The 17178-nt window shown below is 36.1% G+C and overlaps 1 protein-coding gene, 4 non-coding genes and 13 pseudogenes across 6 annotated transcripts; 1 reads left to right on the plus strand and 17 right to left on the minus strand.

The window, feature by feature from the left end:
- Positions 1–5511: 5511 nt before the first annotated feature.
- Positions 5512–6888, plus strand: LOC126631209 (protein OXIDATIVE STRESS 3-like). Of its 2 annotated transcripts, XM_050301382.1 has the most exons (3): positions 5512–5680; positions 5744–6035; positions 6488–6888. In XM_050301382.1, the coding sequence occupies exons 1-3, from the start codon at positions 5587–5589 to the stop codon at positions 6780–6782; spliced, it is 681 nt and encodes a 226-aa protein (XP_050157339.1). In that variant the 5' UTR covers positions 5512–5586; the 3' UTR covers positions 6783–6888. The 2 variants fall into 2 exon arrangements, with proteins under 2 accessions (XP_050157339.1, XP_050157338.1); XM_050301381.1 differs by having other exon boundaries at positions 5521–6035.
- A 1602-nt stretch (positions 6889–8490) lies between these two features.
- LOC126633608 (5S ribosomal RNA) lies at positions 8491–8609 on the minus strand (annotated as a pseudogene).
- A 284-nt stretch (positions 8610–8893) lies between these two features.
- On the minus strand, positions 8894–9014 carry LOC126633609 (5S ribosomal RNA; annotated as a pseudogene).
- Positions 9015–9640: 626 nt separating this feature from the next.
- On the minus strand, positions 9641–9759 carry LOC126633638 (5S ribosomal RNA; annotated as a pseudogene).
- A 278-nt stretch (positions 9760–10037) lies between these two features.
- LOC126633606 (5S ribosomal RNA) lies at positions 10038–10156 on the minus strand (annotated as a pseudogene).
- Positions 10157–10490: 334 nt separating this feature from the next.
- LOC126633611 (5S ribosomal RNA) lies at positions 10491–10609 on the minus strand (annotated as a pseudogene).
- Positions 10610–11121: 512 nt separating this feature from the next.
- LOC126633659 (5S ribosomal RNA) lies at positions 11122–11241 on the minus strand (annotated as a pseudogene).
- Positions 11242–11905: 664 nt separating this feature from the next.
- On the minus strand, positions 11906–12024 carry LOC126633650 (5S ribosomal RNA; annotated as a pseudogene).
- A 246-nt stretch (positions 12025–12270) lies between these two features.
- LOC126633607 (5S ribosomal RNA) lies at positions 12271–12390 on the minus strand (annotated as a pseudogene).
- A 302-nt stretch (positions 12391–12692) lies between these two features.
- On the minus strand, positions 12693–12815 carry LOC126633626 (5S ribosomal RNA; annotated as a pseudogene).
- A 954-nt stretch (positions 12816–13769) lies between these two features.
- On the minus strand, positions 13770–13888 carry LOC126633593 (5S ribosomal RNA). Its single transcript, XR_007627099.1, has one exon. It is a non-coding gene; the product is annotated as a 5S ribosomal RNA (ribosomal RNA).
- Positions 13889–14239: 351 nt separating this feature from the next.
- On the minus strand, positions 14240–14358 carry LOC126633602 (5S ribosomal RNA; annotated as a pseudogene).
- Positions 14359–14716: 358 nt separating this feature from the next.
- On the minus strand, positions 14717–14835 carry LOC126633615 (5S ribosomal RNA; annotated as a pseudogene).
- Positions 14836–15111: 276 nt separating this feature from the next.
- Positions 15112–15230, minus strand: LOC126633598 (5S ribosomal RNA; annotated as a pseudogene).
- A 313-nt stretch (positions 15231–15543) lies between these two features.
- LOC126633661 (5S ribosomal RNA) lies at positions 15544–15662 on the minus strand. The gene has a single exon (XR_007627137.1). It is a non-coding gene; the product is annotated as a 5S ribosomal RNA (ribosomal RNA).
- A 356-nt stretch (positions 15663–16018) lies between these two features.
- Positions 16019–16137, minus strand: LOC126633591 (5S ribosomal RNA). The gene has a single exon (XR_007627097.1). It is a non-coding gene; the product is annotated as a 5S ribosomal RNA (ribosomal RNA).
- Positions 16138–16493: 356 nt separating this feature from the next.
- Positions 16494–16612, minus strand: LOC126633594 (5S ribosomal RNA). The gene has a single exon (XR_007627101.1). It is a non-coding gene; the product is annotated as a 5S ribosomal RNA (ribosomal RNA).
- A 357-nt stretch (positions 16613–16969) lies between these two features.
- On the minus strand, positions 16970–17088 carry LOC126633596 (5S ribosomal RNA; annotated as a pseudogene).
- Between the last annotated feature and the right edge of the window lie 90 nt (positions 17089–17178).

Raw genomic sequence — 17178 nt, forward strand, 5'->3', positions numbered from 1 at the left:
AAAGTCACAAAGTTCGAAACTATAGGTTCAAGTTTATTATGAACTTCGGGTTCATAAAAAGGGGTACCAGCAAGAACTCAGAATACAATATCCAATTTAAATGTGGTGAATTTGTAGCTGCTTCAGGAACCCAAGTGTGAGTAGCTTTGGGACTACAAAAAGAGGTCAATGGTTCAAAGAAAACAAATAAAATATGGCTTTTTATATTAGTATCTCACAAAATGTTGAATGCACTCCACATTAAAATTTTATATTAAATCACTTATTTACCTCACTACGCAATGACAATTTTGTCCTTCTTAGGTTAAAAAAATAAAAAATATCTAAATACATCCCATATCACTTTTAGCGTATTATTTCTCTTCTTCAACTATCAAAACCCCTCTCACCCTCTATTGTTGAACGAAATCCTAACCAATGAAACTACAAACATGTTTATTGAGAAAAAATATTTTTGACAAGTGGAACACGAAATCGATGTATCTTCCACATGGATTGAGAGAAGGTAATTTTGAAAGTCTAATGGAATCATTTGGTGCCAATCCCCATCAAATTTGTTGTTTCTTTTATGTTTTTTGCATTAGAAAGATGGAGACTTGGTTCCTGAATATATGAATGGCAGCATATGTCTGTGAAATCCCGTCTTGTCATCCCAAAGAGAAAAATTTAGCAATTAAGAAAGGCAACATTTTCTGTGGCCACCCTTGAGAAAAAAAGTAGCAACTATAGGAATCTATTTCAATTGAATGTTAGACAGCCACACGCATGAAATTGAGTTGCATCTGTTCATATAGTATTAAATATTTGTGGCTCTCAAATTATAAATTTGCTTTGTACTTTTTCACTCTCATGTAATTTGTTTAGATCAATTTTTCATTTCCCTCATTTATTTGGTGTAGGTCCAAGATTTAAAGGAAAGTGACTAGAGTTAAATCTGATCTTGGAAATGTATAGAAATGAGTTGATTGATTCAAGGTGAGGCACATTTATTGGTTTTTGGTTATTTAGTTATTCATAACTTCAATTTTGCATATTGTGCAAAGAATGACACTTGAACCATCTTCTCAGTGTATCAAAGGCTTTTCAACATGTGCTTCTATTTTCTGGTATTAAATCGTTTCTGTTTTATTAACTAAATCAATACAAATTTTGTAAAGTGTGCAGCAGGGGTTTTACTTAGTTATTTACAACTAAATTTTTGAGATCTCATGTTCTAGTTCACTTGCATTCAGTTGTGTTATAACTCAACTATATTAATTGTGTTCCGTAAATTAATGTGATTATACAAAAATAGTTGGTTTTCTTGTCATGTGTTGGTTTCGTTGTGCAAATGTAATATGTTCTTAGCATGTGGTTCTTTTCTATTCACAGGGATGTCTTGGAATCTAGAGATTTAGAATGCAGGGCATGGGCTCGTGTTCAAAGTTTGAAGTCCTCTCTTGATGAACGCAAACTTGGAATTACCAGTTAAGACAACAAATGAAGCTGAGGCAATTTCTCAACAAAGGCTAGCTGCTGCTGAGGCTGAGATTGCTGACTTGAGGCAGAAATTTGAAGCTTCCAAAAGGTTACACTTTTTCTAATGCTTGCCAAAACAAATAGTATGAATGAGTAGAGACACTTTGAACCAGTATTCTACCTCAAAGACCTCAAAGATGTGTCAAAGAATACAAAATGCAATTAAAAGACACATAACCCTCTAGTCAAGAGAAATCAAAGAAAATGTTCACATTCAACAAGAAAGGGCATTCTTTAAGTCATTAGAAACCGAACCCAAAACAATTCCCAATACTTATCCTTTATTTTTTAATTCAGTCTCCAAATTTATGCTTAAACATCTTGGTATTTCTTTCCAGACAAACCATCCAGAACATTACCATTGCACCAATCCCATAAAACTCTTACCTTTTTTCTCTCCATTATTGAAAAAGTTCAAATGAATCTAAACATTTTTCAAATCATTTGGCAAACTAAACGTTCAGATGATTTGAAATCATTCGGCAAACTAAACATTCAAATGTTTAGATTCAGTCCCTGAAAATTAAAAATGAATGTTAAAAGATTTGAGAAATGTGGGGTGTATGTAGAAAATATAAGGTGTATATTGAGAATGTGGGGTGTGGGATTACAGGGAAGTAAGTTGGGTGTATTAAGATAAATTTTAAATGAAAAAGCAAATGTGGGGTGTATTAAGTATATGTGGTTTATTCAACAATTTGTAGGGTGTTAATATAATAAGCCTAAAATATTGAATCGTAATTCCAAAAAGTGGAATGCGGGCCAATAATTTTAGACTTTTGTTGAATTAATGAATTGTTGGTCACTTAAATTAATATTCAATAAATCGAGACCATATAGAATCGATCGTGAAAGAAAAAATAATAATATTAGCTTTGGTAGGCTTCGGGCCATGCAATTAAGAAAATATGACCTGATAAGGCTTTAGCTGAAGACACCCCAAAATAATTGCGTGCGGTTAAGAAGCAACGAGGGCCAACAACGTTAGGCTTTGGTAAAAAAAAAAAAAAAAAAAAAAAAAGGATTGTAGGCTGTTGTCAAGGCACGGCCTGGAGCAAAGGCTAGGCATTGTGGGCTCAGTGCAGGTTACTAATATTTTGCAAAGCAAGCCTGCGGCTTGCTTAGTCATGGGCCGAGGAAAAACAAACGCCCAATATCACAGAAGGCTATAAGTGGGCTCGCGAAAAGCTGCAGGCTTGCTAATGGAACGTGGGCCGAGGGCTTCAGGCTAATCAGAGAGGGACCCAAGCATCAAGCATGCTCTGTGGCACGCGCTCAGGAAAGCTAGAGGGATACTGCCATGATTAGGGGTGGGTTCAAATAATTGAAAACCGAAAAAAATCGAAAACTAAACCGAACCGAGGTCGAAAAAAATCGAACCGGACCGAACCGAACCGAAAAAAAAAAATATATATATATATATATAAATACTAAAAAACAAGTTAGCGTAAGGGTTTGAACCCCTGACCTGCAGGTTGGGTTTAGATGCTGCAAGCCAACTTGACTGTAGTCTTTGTGTTGTTATAATTGACCAGTATGTTATTTATAGGTTTCTTATATTGAATGCTTTATAAAATTTCTTAAGCTTAAAAACCCTTAGGTGCTGCAAGCCAACTTGACTGTGGTCTTTGTGTTGTTATAATTGTACCAGTATGTTATTTATAGGTTTCTTATATTGAATGCTTTATAAAATTTCTTAAGCATAAAAACCCTTAGGTGCTGCAAGCCAACTTGACTGTAGGCTTTGTGTTGTTATAATTGTACCAGTATGTTATTTATAGGTTTCTGATATTGAATGCTTTATAAAATTTGTTAAGCTTAAAACCCTAGCCGTCTCAGTGTCCCACTCTCTCAAACACTCGCTCTCTCTCCCCGCCGCTGCTTCCTCAGTCTCTCTCTCTTTCTCCCTCTCCTTCCTCTCTTCCTCCAAATCACTCTCTCTCCAGTCTTCTCTTGTCCTCCTCGCGGATTCTTTCTTCCAAACAATGATTTTCCCTCGCCCCTTTTGAGACCCGACGAAAAGAGGAATTGTAAGAGCTTGCGACGATCATTGCGATATCGTTGCAACAAAGGTTGTGGGTTTTATTTATTTTTCAGTTTATGGGTTTTTAATTTTATGGTTACCCATTTGAAATTTATGTAATTTAAGGTGGAAAAGTTTGTATTTTTCTCTGAATATGTTTTGGAATTTTCTAGATCTATTGTGGACTTGACTATGAATTTGAATGTGGGCACTGGGCATGCGATATTGGAGTCCGATTATGGCATTTAGACGAACCCATTTGCTTTTTTTTTTCCGATCTGCATCAGTTAATTTGTTGAATTATTTCATGATTTTGCAAATTTTAAAGTTTGCTTGGCTACATGCCAACAAGGCACGGCTCGACGTGATTCTTTTCTTTTTTTTTTTTTGGGTTTTAGGGTTTTTAGAACCCAAAAATTCATGCTTTTATTTTCTTTCAGCTTTTTTACTCACAAAAATCTATATAGAAAATATCAATTGCGTATGCATGAACATATATATTGCAGATATATACAATATATAATTGTAAAAAAAAAAAAATAGTAGACTGGGGCTTCATGAATGATGGGGAATATTTTCACGCAACAGGGTGTATGAAATATCACATTTGTGTTTTAGGAGAACTTGATTAGCAGAAAACTAAACCGAGCCTTTAAATGTGTACAAGAACCTCCTCCATGAACCTTCAGTTCCTTAGTATCAGATAAGATCGTGCTGATAATGTGTTGTAGGCCTATTTAACTAAAAAATTATAAAGCGGGAGAGAGAGGAGTTTGGCAAATAAGAGGGAGAGAGAATTTGGTGTCATTCTAATGTTATATTATCTCACCCCATTTTGCCTCTATTTATAGTATTAGCAGGTAAATTCTTTATTCAATAGGTATTACAACTTAAACATGATACTACCTAAAAGATATGATTGAATCCTATAAGGATTTTCTAGGATTTACGTAATTACATTTTAAACCTAATTAGAACTGCAACAGAAATGAGTATTTAAGTCCTCCAAATTTATAATTTTTTTAACCATTTTATATAATTTTTTTTTCTCTTAATAAAGAAGTAGGTTTAGGGAATATGTTGGAGTAAGTCCATACCTATCCAAACAATGTGTCCTAATGTTGGTACATCTAGAACGACCTTCATTTTTGACCCACTATTAGAAGTTACAATCATTGAAAATTGCATTATTAAATTAGACACTATTGTCCAATTAATGGTGACTCAGTTACGTGGGTGGGTGGGTGGATGGATGGGTGGCTTAAAGGATATAGAACTTATCCTCTTTTGTTCGTACCATAGTTATAAGTCAATATTTCGAACCATGTATGAGAAGATAATGAAGAATCTTATGATAAGGCAATGTATGAAAAGGAAACAACCTAGGTATAATTTCAAAAACCAAGTTTTTAAATTTTATTTAAAAAAAAAAGAATTGGGAGACAGTCGAGTGCATGGATTCTTGCATGTTGTCTAGATTAGCTGTGGTCCATAATTGCACCCATAATTTAAAATGTAAGAAAAATTGTCAATTGCATCTTTAGTTTATTTTTTTAATAATACTTGAATTCATGTCCCACTCTTTACCAATAATGTATTTTATGGTATAAATTTTACGATCAAAATAGTTTAATTTTTTCATCTTCATTTAACATTTATTCACAAAATTTAAATAAGAGATTAATTGGTCATTCAAATGTTTCAAATAAATGGACGGTTCATGAATATGTTACTTGATATTCGTACTATCGATTTGTTTTATATTTGGATGCATAAACAATGATTGATTAGAATGACTCTTTGTAGAGATAATTTTCAAATGAAGACTAAGATATTGTGCAATTCTGATTATAAACTTTATTATACGAAAATACATTATTTACAACAAGTCTGAAATACCATCCTTTCCAAGATTTTAGATTAAAAGCCAGTGCATGTGTTGCTTCTTTACCTAAAAATCATAGAATTTCCGTGTAATCGCCTGTCATAGTTATACACATTTATAGGAAGCAAGCAATCTAATCCACATAACTCTTTATGTACATATGTTATATTTTCCTTTGTATGTATATCTTCCCCAAAAGAATGTGCCAATTAGCTTAATTACATTTACACGAAACTTCTTCGAAATTATTATCCGTAAGTTTCTTTTGCTCTTCTTCTTGTCCTCCTCTTTTTCTTCCTCAAAATCTGTGGGTGCAGGTAGTGACGAACAAATGCTTCTGGGTGGAAGCTCGATCACAAATTATGACAACTACACAAAAAGGGAAGATAGCTGGGTGATCATGGAAGGAAATCATGATGATCATGATGATCATGATGATATGTACGACACAACATCCTCGACGTCGATTTCGAATAGATCATCGACATCTTCATCGGACTTAGTAGATGATGCATCTTCACCATCAACATCATCATCATGTTCTTCTTCCTTTCATTCTCATGGATCGTTGCTCGACTTGTCAGATCTCATGGCTCAGCTACCCATCAAGTAAGAACAGAGAAAAAGAAAGCCCATCTCAATTCTCATCATGACTATATTTCTAATTTCTTTTCCATTAATTTATAACCACGCACGATATTTAGTTTTAGGTTTTGGATGTTGGATAGTTTTTGCATTGTTTTGGATGTTCGATAGTTTTAGCATTCGGGTATATTAGTATATATTTCCAAATTTCCATAAGTTTATATTGCGTTATGAAAAAAGAAAAGAAACATCTAATTTAATTAGTACCAAAATCTTCCATTTTCCACACAATGCATGAAAGAATGAAACATTTGATTAAGTAGGCAGAATATAGATTAGATCAGCTGGTTAGGATAGTATAATCGCTCTCTGAAATCCAAATTTAAATCTCTCCTCCCATATCTGAATAGTTTAGAATATCCTCTTTCAAAAGGTTTTGTTAACTTTCTGCTAAATTTCTTATTATACATGTACAGGAGAGGACTTTCAAAGTATTTTGAAGGCAAGTGCCAATCCTTTACACGTTTATCAAAGGTAAAGAGCATTGAAGATCTTGCAAAGAAAAAGTCTCCATATAATCAAAGAAAGGCACTAAAAGGAAGCAAGAGCTATGGCGGTGGCTTGGGTTCTTACAGATCGTACACACTTCCGAAGGCCACCATTTCTAAGAGTAAGAAGGCATCAACTACTTCATCTTTTTCGAGCAGATCAAGAGGCAGCACTTTTGGCATAAATAACATCACGCTCCCTCCAACTCCAGTAAGAAAGTAGTTTTAACGTACGTACGTACGTGTGCCGGTGTGCATGTAAACTACACAATGTATATACTTGTTAATTTTTAATTTTTATTTTTTAATGGAAGTAGACTTTGTTAGTATTTTGAACCTCTCCTGTTTGTTAGTCTTGCTACTATCTTTTACACTGAGGAATCAGATATTATATTTGTTCTTCAGCTGCGTATGTTAAAATCTGGAATTTAGAATATAGGCATATTCCATGCATGATCTGAGAAAAAAAGGAAAGAAGATTGGGATAAATCCAAATTGAATTTTACATGAACGGTTCATCTTAGAAAACTCGACTTGTATAATTAGGGATGACAATGGAGGGGAGCAGATTGAGTTTGCTTGCCCTTCCATCCGGGCCGATTTGCCTCCCGTGAGGGTCCGTTTGGTGGGCTGGATGAGATTGAGCCTTAGAATAAGATTGGATTGACATGGATTGATTAGGCTTTGAATCCCACTCCATTATTTGGTGAAACATGGATTGGACTTAAATCCAGTCGACTATTTGGTACATGACTAAATTGGACTTAACTTTTTTTTAATTTTCATTTATTCAATATCACGTATAATTAATCAAAGCAAATAAAACAACCACAACTTTGATAATAAGAAAATCATGTGAAGATACATCTATATAATCATCCAAAAAGTACGATTTTTGGAATATAACAAAGTCCAAATTAAAATTCCATAACAAAGTTAAATTCTTAAAAATCCAACTAGAAAATAGAACAAAATCCAAATGTTAATTCTTAAAATTCAACTAGAGAATATAAAAAGCAACTACATCTAAGTCATGAGCTCTACAATAAAAAAAAAGTCATGAGCTCTACGATCGATCTCCATGGAGTGTCCTCACATACTCGAACCTATCTTCACTTTCATCTAGTGTTCTCGAACACACACACTTTTGCCAGATCCGTAAACAGGGTAAGGTAATCCGATCTCTAATTGAAAACCCCATCTCTTTGAGCTCTTGTCCCTCAAACTTATGGTCATCATTTTCGCCCTGCTCCTTCAACCCATCAGCCATCTGGTGCATTTTAGAATCATGACCCTCCACCATATTCTCTAGTACACTAGCAATTTTGCCCAAGCCATCCAAAACTTTGCTCGGCCTTTCTCTGTCCTACTTCTACATGCGGATGATTAATTAAAAAGAGGTGGGTAGAATGAAACACGATGACTTCCCAAGAGGTCACCCATCCTAGAACTACTCTCGCCCAAACTTGATTAACTTTGCAACAGTTAGTTTGTGAGTTATAATTGTATATAACCATTTCCTTTAACCATGACCTTGTAACCTTGTGCATGTGCAAATCACACCAGCCCCCAAACGATCTGGTGAAAATAAAAAATATTAATCAAAACGATCACACAAAATTCAAAAATAGGAATAAATAGTCTTTCCATTCTTTCATTTCATCTCCCAAGCATGAGACTCGGTTATAAATCACGCCAAATTCAAAAATACTAATCAAAATGATCACATGAAATTTAAAAATAGGAATTAATAGTCTTTCCCATTCTTTTCTTTTGTCTCCCAAGAACGAGACTCAGTTATAAACGACACACGTCACAAATAAGCCGCTAAAAATACTAAAAAAATGGTTTAAAATGATAGGCATCACAAATAAGCTGCTAAAAATATGCAAAAAATGATTATGAAAAATAAAAAATAAAAAAGATGTGGGGGAATGCAACACAAGGACTTCCTAGGAAGTCACCCATCATAGTACTACTCTCGCCCAAACTCAATTAACTTTGAAGTTCTGTTGGGATCCGATGCATATAAGTTGGTATGATTTCATCTGTTAGTCTACGACTTGTAAATGTAAATGTATATAACCATTTCTTTTAACCATGGCCATGTAACCTTATGCATGTGCAAATCACACCGGCCCCTAAACGATCAAACGAAATTCAAAAATATTAATCAAAACAATCACACGAAATTAAAAAATAGGAATTAATACTTTTCTCATTCTTTTCTTTTATCTCCCAAGCACGAGACTCAGTCATAAACGACACGCATCACAAATAAGCTGCTAAATATACGCAAAAAATAATTATGAAAAATAAAAAAAAAAAGGTGGGAGGATGCAACATGAAGACTTCCCAGAAGGTCACCCATCCTAGTAGTACTCTCTCTCCCAAACATGCTTAACTTCAGAGTTCTGATGGGATCCGGTGGAAGTGAGTTGGTATGATCGCATCCGTTAGTCTATGACCTGTAATAATATATAACCATTTCTTTTAACCATGACCCCGTAACCTTATGCATGTGCAAATCACACCAGCCTCCAAACGATCACGCGAAATTAAAAAAATATTAATCAAAATGATCACACGAAATTCAAAAATAGGAATTAGTGGTTTTTCCCATTCTCTTCTTTCATCTCCCAAGCATGAGACTCAATTATAAACGGCTTGCATCACAAATAAGCCGCTAGAAATATGCAAAAAAGAATCATGAAAAATAAAAAAGAGGTAGGGGAGCCAACACGAGCACTTCCCAGAAGGCAACACAAGCAAGTAAGTTGGTATGATCGCATCTGTTAGTCTATGACTTGTAATTGTGTATAACCATTGCTATGAACCATGACTCTGCGACCTTATGCATGCATAAATCACATCGGCCCCCAAACGACCATGCAAAATTCAAAAATATTAATCAAAACAATCACACAAAATTCAAAAATAGGAAATCAGAGTCTTTTCCATTCTTTTCTTTCATATCCTAAGCACGATACTTGGTTATAAATGACGCGTGCCATAAATAAGACACTAGAAAGACACACAAAAGAATTATGAAAAATTAAAAAGAGGCGGTGGGAATGCAACACGATGCAACATGAGGACTTCCCAAGAGGTTAGCCATCCTAGTACTACTCTCGCCCAAACTAACTTAACTTTGAAGTTCTAATGGGATCTGGGGCATATGAGCTGGTATGATCTCTTCTGTTAGTCCATGACTTGTAATTGTATATAACCATTTCTTTGAACCACGACCCTGCAACATTAGGCACATGCAAATCACATAGGCCCCCAAACGATCACGCAACATTAAAAAATATTAATCAAGATGATCGCATCAAATTCCAAAATAGGAATTTATAGTCTTTCCCATTCTTTTCTTTCATCTCTCAAGTACGAGACTCAGTTATAAACGATGCACGCAACAAATAAGCTGCTAGAAATAAGCGAAAAAAAAAATTATGAAAAGTAAAAAAGAGGTGGGAGGATGCAACACGAAGACTACCAAGGAGATCACCCATCCTAGTACTACTCTCGCCCAAACACGCTTAACTTCGGACTTCTGAAAGGATCTGGTGCATGTGAGTTGGTATGATCGCATCCGTTAGTCTAGGACTTGTAATTGTATATAACCATTTTTTTGGCTAGGACTCCGTAACCTTTATGCATGTGCAAATAACAGCGGCCCAAAATGCTCACAAAAATTCAAAAATATTAATCTAGACGATCCCACGAAAAAAAAAAATAGAATTAATAGTCTTTCCCATTCTTTTCTTTCATCTCCCATGCACGAGACTCGGTTATAAACGACGCGCACCACAAATAAGCCGCTAGAAATACCTCCTAAGTATGACACTCGGTTATCCACGACGTGCACCACAAATAAACCGCTAGAAATACGCAAAAAAGAATTATGAAAAATAAAAAAGAAGGTGGGAAGATGCAACAAGAACACTTATGAGGAGGTTAACCATCCTAGTACTACTCTCGCCCAAACTTACTTGACTTCGGAGTTCTGATGGGATCCGGTGCATGTGAGTTGATATGGTCGCATCCATTAGTCTATGACTTGTAATTACATATAACCATTTCTTTGAACCATGACCATGCAACCTTAGGCACATGCAAATCACACTGGCCCCCAAATGATCAAGCGAAAGTAAAAAATATTAATCAAAATGATCACATGAAATTCAAAAATAGGAATTTAGAGTCTTTCCCACTCTTGCCCAAACTCGCTTAACTGCGAACTTCTGAAGGGATCCGGTGCATGTGAGTTGGTATGATCGCATCCATTAGTCTATGACTTGTAATTTTATATAACCATTTCTTTGGAGAGGACCGCGTAACCTTTATGCATGTGCAAATCACAACGGCCCAAAATGATCACACAAATTCAAAAATATTAATCTATACGATCCCACAAAAATAAAAAAATTGAATCAACAATCTTTCCCATTCTTTTCTTTCATCTCCCATGCATGAGACTCGGTTATAAACGACGCAAACCACAAATAAAATGCTAGAAATACAAAAAAAAGAATTATGAAAAATAAAAAAGAGGTTAGGGGATGTAACACAAGGACTTCTCAGGAGGTCACCTATCATAGAACTATTCTCCACCAAAAGTCGGTTAACTTTGGAGTTCTGATGGGATCTGGTGCATATGAGTTGGTAAGATCGCATCCATTAGTCTATGACTTGTAATTTTATATAACCATTTCTTTGGCCATGACGCCGTAACCTTTATGCATGTGCAAATCCCCAGCTCAAAATGATCACACAAAATGACAAAATATTAGTCAAGACAATCCCAAGAAATTCAAAAAATAGAATTAATAGTCTTTCCCATTATTTTCTTTCATCTCCCAATGCACGACACTTGGTTATAAACGATGTGCACCACAAATAAGCTGCTAAAAATACTCAAAAAGGAGTTATGAAAAATAGAAAAAGAGGTAGGGGATGCAACACGAGGACTTCCCGAAAGGTCAAAAATCCTAGTATAACTCTTACCCAAACTTGCTTAACATCGGAGTTTTGATGGGATATGGTGCATGTGAGTTGTTTTGATCGCATCTTTTAGTGTATGACTTGTAATTGTATATAACCATTTCTTTGACAATGACCCCGTAACCTTTATGCATGTGCAAATCACACTGACTCAAAACGATCACACAAAATTTAAAAAATATTAATCAAGACGATCCCACGAAATTAAAAAAAAAAAGAATTAATAGTCCTTCCCATTCTTTTCTTTCATCGGCCAAGCACGAGATTCAGTTATAAACGACGTGCGTCACAAATAAGTCACTAAAAATACGCAATTATGAAAAATAAAACAGAGGTAGGGAGATGCAACACGAGGACTTAACAGGAAGTTAACCATCCTAGTACTACTCTCACCCAAACTCACTTAATTTCGGAGTTTCGACAAGATCCGGGGCATGTGAGTTGATATGATCGCATCCACTTCTTTGGCCAATGACCCCGTAACCTTAATGCATGTGCAAATAACACCCGCCTAAAAAGATTGCAAGAAATTCAAAAATAATAATCAAGACAATCCCACGAAATTGAAAAAAATAGAATTAATAGCCTTTCCAATTCTTTTCTTTCATCTCCTAAGCACGAGACTCGGTTATAAACAATGTGCGGCACAAATAAGCAGCTAAAAAAACGAAAAAAAGAATTATGAAAAATAAAAAAGACGTTCGAAGATGCAACACGAGGACTTCCCAAAAGGTCACCCATCCTAGTACTACACTCCACCCAAACTCGCTTAACATTGGAGTTCAAATGGGATCCGGTCCATGTGAGTTGGTATGACCACATCCATTAGTCTACGACTTGTAATTGTATATAACCGTTTCTTTGGCCATGACCCCGTAACCTTTATGCATGTGCAAATCACATCGGCTCTAAGCGTTCGCACGAAATTCAAAAATATTAATCGAGACGATCCCTCGAAATTCAAAAAGATAGAATTGATAGTCTTTCCCATTCCTTTCTTTCATCTCCCAAGAAATATTAATGAAGACGATCCCTCGAAATTCAAAAAGATAGAATTAATAGTTTTTCCCATTTCTTTCTTTCATCTCCCAAGCATGAGATTCGGTTATAAACAACGCGCGCCACAAATAAGCCGCTTGAAATAGGACTTCCCAGGAGGTCGCCCATCCTAGTACTAATCTCGTCCAAACTCACTTAACTCTAGAGTTCTGATGGGATCCGATGCATGTGAGTTGGTATGACCGCATTCGTCAGTCTATGACTTTTGGTTGTATATAACCGTTTCTTTGGCCATGACCCCGTAACCTTTATGCATGTGCAAATCACATCGGCTCCAAATGTTTGCACAAAACTAAAAAATATTAATCAAGACGATCCCTCGAAATTCAAAAAGATAGAATTGATAGTCTTTCACATTCCTTTTTTTCATCTCCCAAGAAATATTAAGCAAGACAATCCCTCGAAATTCAAAATGCTAGAATTGATAGTCTTTCCCATTCCTTTCTTTCATCTCCCCAGAAATATTAACCAAGACGATCCCTCTCAACTTAAAAAGATATAATTGATAGTCTTTCGCATTCCTTTCTTTCATCTCCCAAGAATTACTAATCAAGACGATCCCTCAAAATTCAGGAAGATAGAATTTATAGCCTTTCCCATTCCTTTGTTTTATCCCCCAAGCACGAGACTCGGTTACAAACAACGCGCTCCACAAATAAATTACGAAGAAAAAAAAAGGGTCGGGGGGATGCAGCACGAGGACTTCCTAGAAGGTCACCCATCCTAGTACGCTAAACTTCGGAGTTCTGATGGGATTCGGTGCAGGTCAGTTGGTATGATCGTGTCCGTTAGTCTTTGAATTTTAATTGTATATGACTATTCCTTTGGCCATGACCCCGTAACCTTTTATGCATGTGCAAATCACATTGGCTCCAAACGTTCACAAGAAATTCATAAATATTAATCAAGACGATCCCTCGAAATTAAAAAACTAGAATTAATAGTGTTTCTAATCTATTTCTTTCATCTCCCAAGAAACATTAATCAGGACGATCCCTTGAAATTCAAAAAGATAGAATTAATAGCCTTTCCCATTCCTTTCTTTCATCTCCCAAGAACGAGACTCGGTTTCAAACGACGCGCGCCACAAATAAGAAGCTAGAAATACGCATAACATAATTACGAAGAATAAAAGAGAGGCGGGGGGATGCAACACAAGGATTTCCAAGGAGGTCACCCATCCTAGCACTACTCTTGCCCAAATTCGCTTAACTTTAGAGTTCTGATAGGATCTGATGCATGTGAGTTGGTATGATCGCATCCATTAGTCTATGACTTTTAATTGTATATAACCGTTTTTTGGCCATGACCCCGCAACCTTTATGCATGTGCAAATCACATCGGCTCTAAACGTTCACACGAAATTCAAAAATATTAATAAATAAGATCCTTCGAAATTTTAAAAATTGAAGTAATAGTCTTTCTCGTCTATTTCATTCATCTCCCAAGAAACATTAATTAGGATGATCCCTCGAAATTCAAAAAGATAGAATTAATAGCCTTTCCCATTCCTTTCATCTCCCAAGCACTAGACTAGGTTAAAAACGACACAAGCCACAAATAAGCTGCTCGAAATACACAGAAAAGAATTACGAAGAATAAAAAAGAGGTGGGGGGATGCAACACGATGACTTCCCAGAAGGTCAACCATCCTAGTACTACTCTCGCCCAAACTCGCTTAACTTCAAAGTTTTGATGGGATCCGGTGCATGTGAGTTGGTATAATCGAATCCGTTAGTCTATGACTTTTAATTGTATATAATCGTTTCTTTGGCCGTGATCCTGTAACCTTTATGCATGTGCAAATCACATCGGCTCCAAACATTCCCACGAAATTGAAAAATATTAGTCAAGACCATCCCTCGAAATAAAAAAAAATACAATTAATTGTCATTCTCATCCATTTCTTTCATCTCCCAAGAAACATCAATCATGACGATCCCTTGAAATTCAAAAAGATAGAATTGATAGTGTTTTGCCATTCCTTACTTTCATCTCCCAAGCAGGAGACTCGGTCATAAACGGCTTGCGCCACAAATAAGCCTTTAGAAATACACAAAAAAGAATTACGAAAAATAAAAAAGAGGCGGGGGGATGCAACACGAGGACTTCCTAGGAGGTCACCCATCCTAGTACAACTCTTGCCAAAACTCGCTTAACTTCGGAGTGCTTATGGGATCCGTTGCATGTGAGTCGGTATAATTGTATTCGTTAGTCTGTGACTTTTAATTGTATATAACCGTTTATTTGGCCATGACCCTGTAACCTTTACACATGTGCAAATCACGTCGGCTCCAAACGTTCGTACGAAATTCAAAAATATTAATCAAGATAATCCCTCAAAATTCAAAAAAATAGAATTAATAGTCTTTCCTATTCCTTTCTTTCATCCCCCAAGCAGGAGACTCGGTTATAAACAATGTGTGCCATAAATAAGCAGCTAGAAATACTAAGAAAAGAATTACGAAGAATAAAAAAGAGGCAAGGGAACGCAACACGAGGTCTTCCCAAGAGATTACCCATCCTAGTACAACTTTTACCCAAACTCGCTTAACTTCGGAGTTCTGATGAGATTCGGTGCATGTGAGTTGGTATGATCGCATCCGTTAGTCTATGACTTTTAATTGTATATAACTGTTTCCTTGGCCATGACCCAGTAGACTTTACGCATGTGTAAATCACATCGGCTCCAAACGTTTACATGAAATTTAAAATATAGAATTAATAGTTTTTTTCATCTCCCAAGAAACATTAATGAAGACGATCCCGTGAAATTCAAAAAGATAGAATGAATAGTCCTTCTCGTTCATTTCTTTTATCTCCTCCCAAGCACGGGACTCAGTTCTAAACGATGCGTGCCACAAATAAGCCACTCGAAATACGCAAAAAAGAATTACGAAGAATAAAAAAAAAGCGGGAGGATGCAACACGAGGACTTCCCAGGAGGTCACCCATCATAGTACTGCTCTCGCCCAAACTTGCTTAACTTCGGAATTCTGATGGGATCCGATGCATGTGAGTTGGTATGATCGAATCCTTTAGTCTATGACTTTTAATTGTATATAATCGTTTCTTTGGCCATGACCCCGTAACCTTTATGCATGTGCAAATCACATCGGCTCCAAACATTCGCATGAAATTCAAAAATATTAGTCAAGACCATCCCTTGAAATTTAAAAAATAGAATTAATAGTCTTTCTCATCTATTTCTTTCATCTCGCAAGAAAAATTAATCAAGGCGATCCCTTGAAATTCAAAAAGATAGAATTACTAGTCTTTCCCATTCCTTTCTTTCATCTCCCAAGCACGAGACTCGGTCATAAACGAATTGCGCCACAAATAAACCTTTACAAATACACAAAAAAGAATTACGAAAAATAAAAAAGAGGCAGGGGGATACAACACGAGGACTTCTCAGGAGGTCACCCATCCTAGTACAACTCTCGCCCAGACTCACTTAACTTTAGAGTTCTGATAGGATCCGATGCAAGTGAGTTAGTATGATCGCATCCATTAGTCTATGACTTTTAATTGTATATAGCCGTTTCTTTGGCCATGTCCCCGCAACCTTTACGCATGTGCACATCACATTGGCTCCAAACGTTCACACGAAATTCAAAAATATTAATTAATACGATCCTTCGAAATTTTAAGAATTGAAGTAATAGTCTTTCTTGTCTATTTCTTTTATCTACCAAGAAACATTAATTCAGACGATCCCTCGAAATTTAAAAAGATATAATTAATAGGCTTTCCCATTCCTTTCTTTCATCTCTCAAGCACTAGACTAGGTTAAAAACGACGCGCGACACAAATAAGCTGCTCGAAATACGCAGAAAAGAATTACGAAGAATAAAAAAAAGACAGGGGTATGCAACACCATGACTTCCCATAAGGTCACCCATCCTAGTACTACTCTCGCCCAAACTCGCTTAGCTTCGTAGTTCTGATGGGATCCGGTGCATGTGAGTTGGTATGATCGAATTCGTTAGTCTATGACTTTCAATTGTATATAATTGTTTCTTTGGCCATGACCCCTTAACCTTTACGCATGTGCAAATCACATCGGCTCCAAACATCCCACGAAATTCAAAAATATTAGTCAAGACCATCCCTCGAAATTTAAAAAAATATGATTAATAGTCTTTCTCATCTATTTCTTTTATCTCCCAAGAAACATTAATCAAGACGATGCCTCGAAATTCAAAAAGATAGAATTGATAGTCTTTTGCCATTCCTTTCTTTCATCTCCCAAGCACGAGACTCGGGCATAAACGACTTGCGCCACAAATAAGCCTTTAGAAATACGCAGAAAACAATTACGAAGATTAAAAAAAAGGCCGGGGGATGCAACACGAGGACATCCCAGGAGGTCACCCATCCTAGTACTACTCTCGCCTAAACTCGCTTAATTTCGGAGTTTTGATGGGATCCGGTGCATGTGAGTTGGTATGATCAAATCCATTAGTCTACGACTTTTTGTTGTATATAACTGTTTCTTTGGCCATAACCCCATAACCTTTACGCATGTGCAAATCACATCGGCTCCAAAC

Source organism: Malus sylvestris, chromosome 8 (genome assembly GCF_916048215.2).
Source record: "Malus sylvestris chromosome 8, drMalSylv7.2, whole genome shotgun sequence".
NCBI classification, from domain to species: Eukaryota; Viridiplantae; Streptophyta; class Magnoliopsida; order Rosales; family Rosaceae; genus Malus; species Malus sylvestris.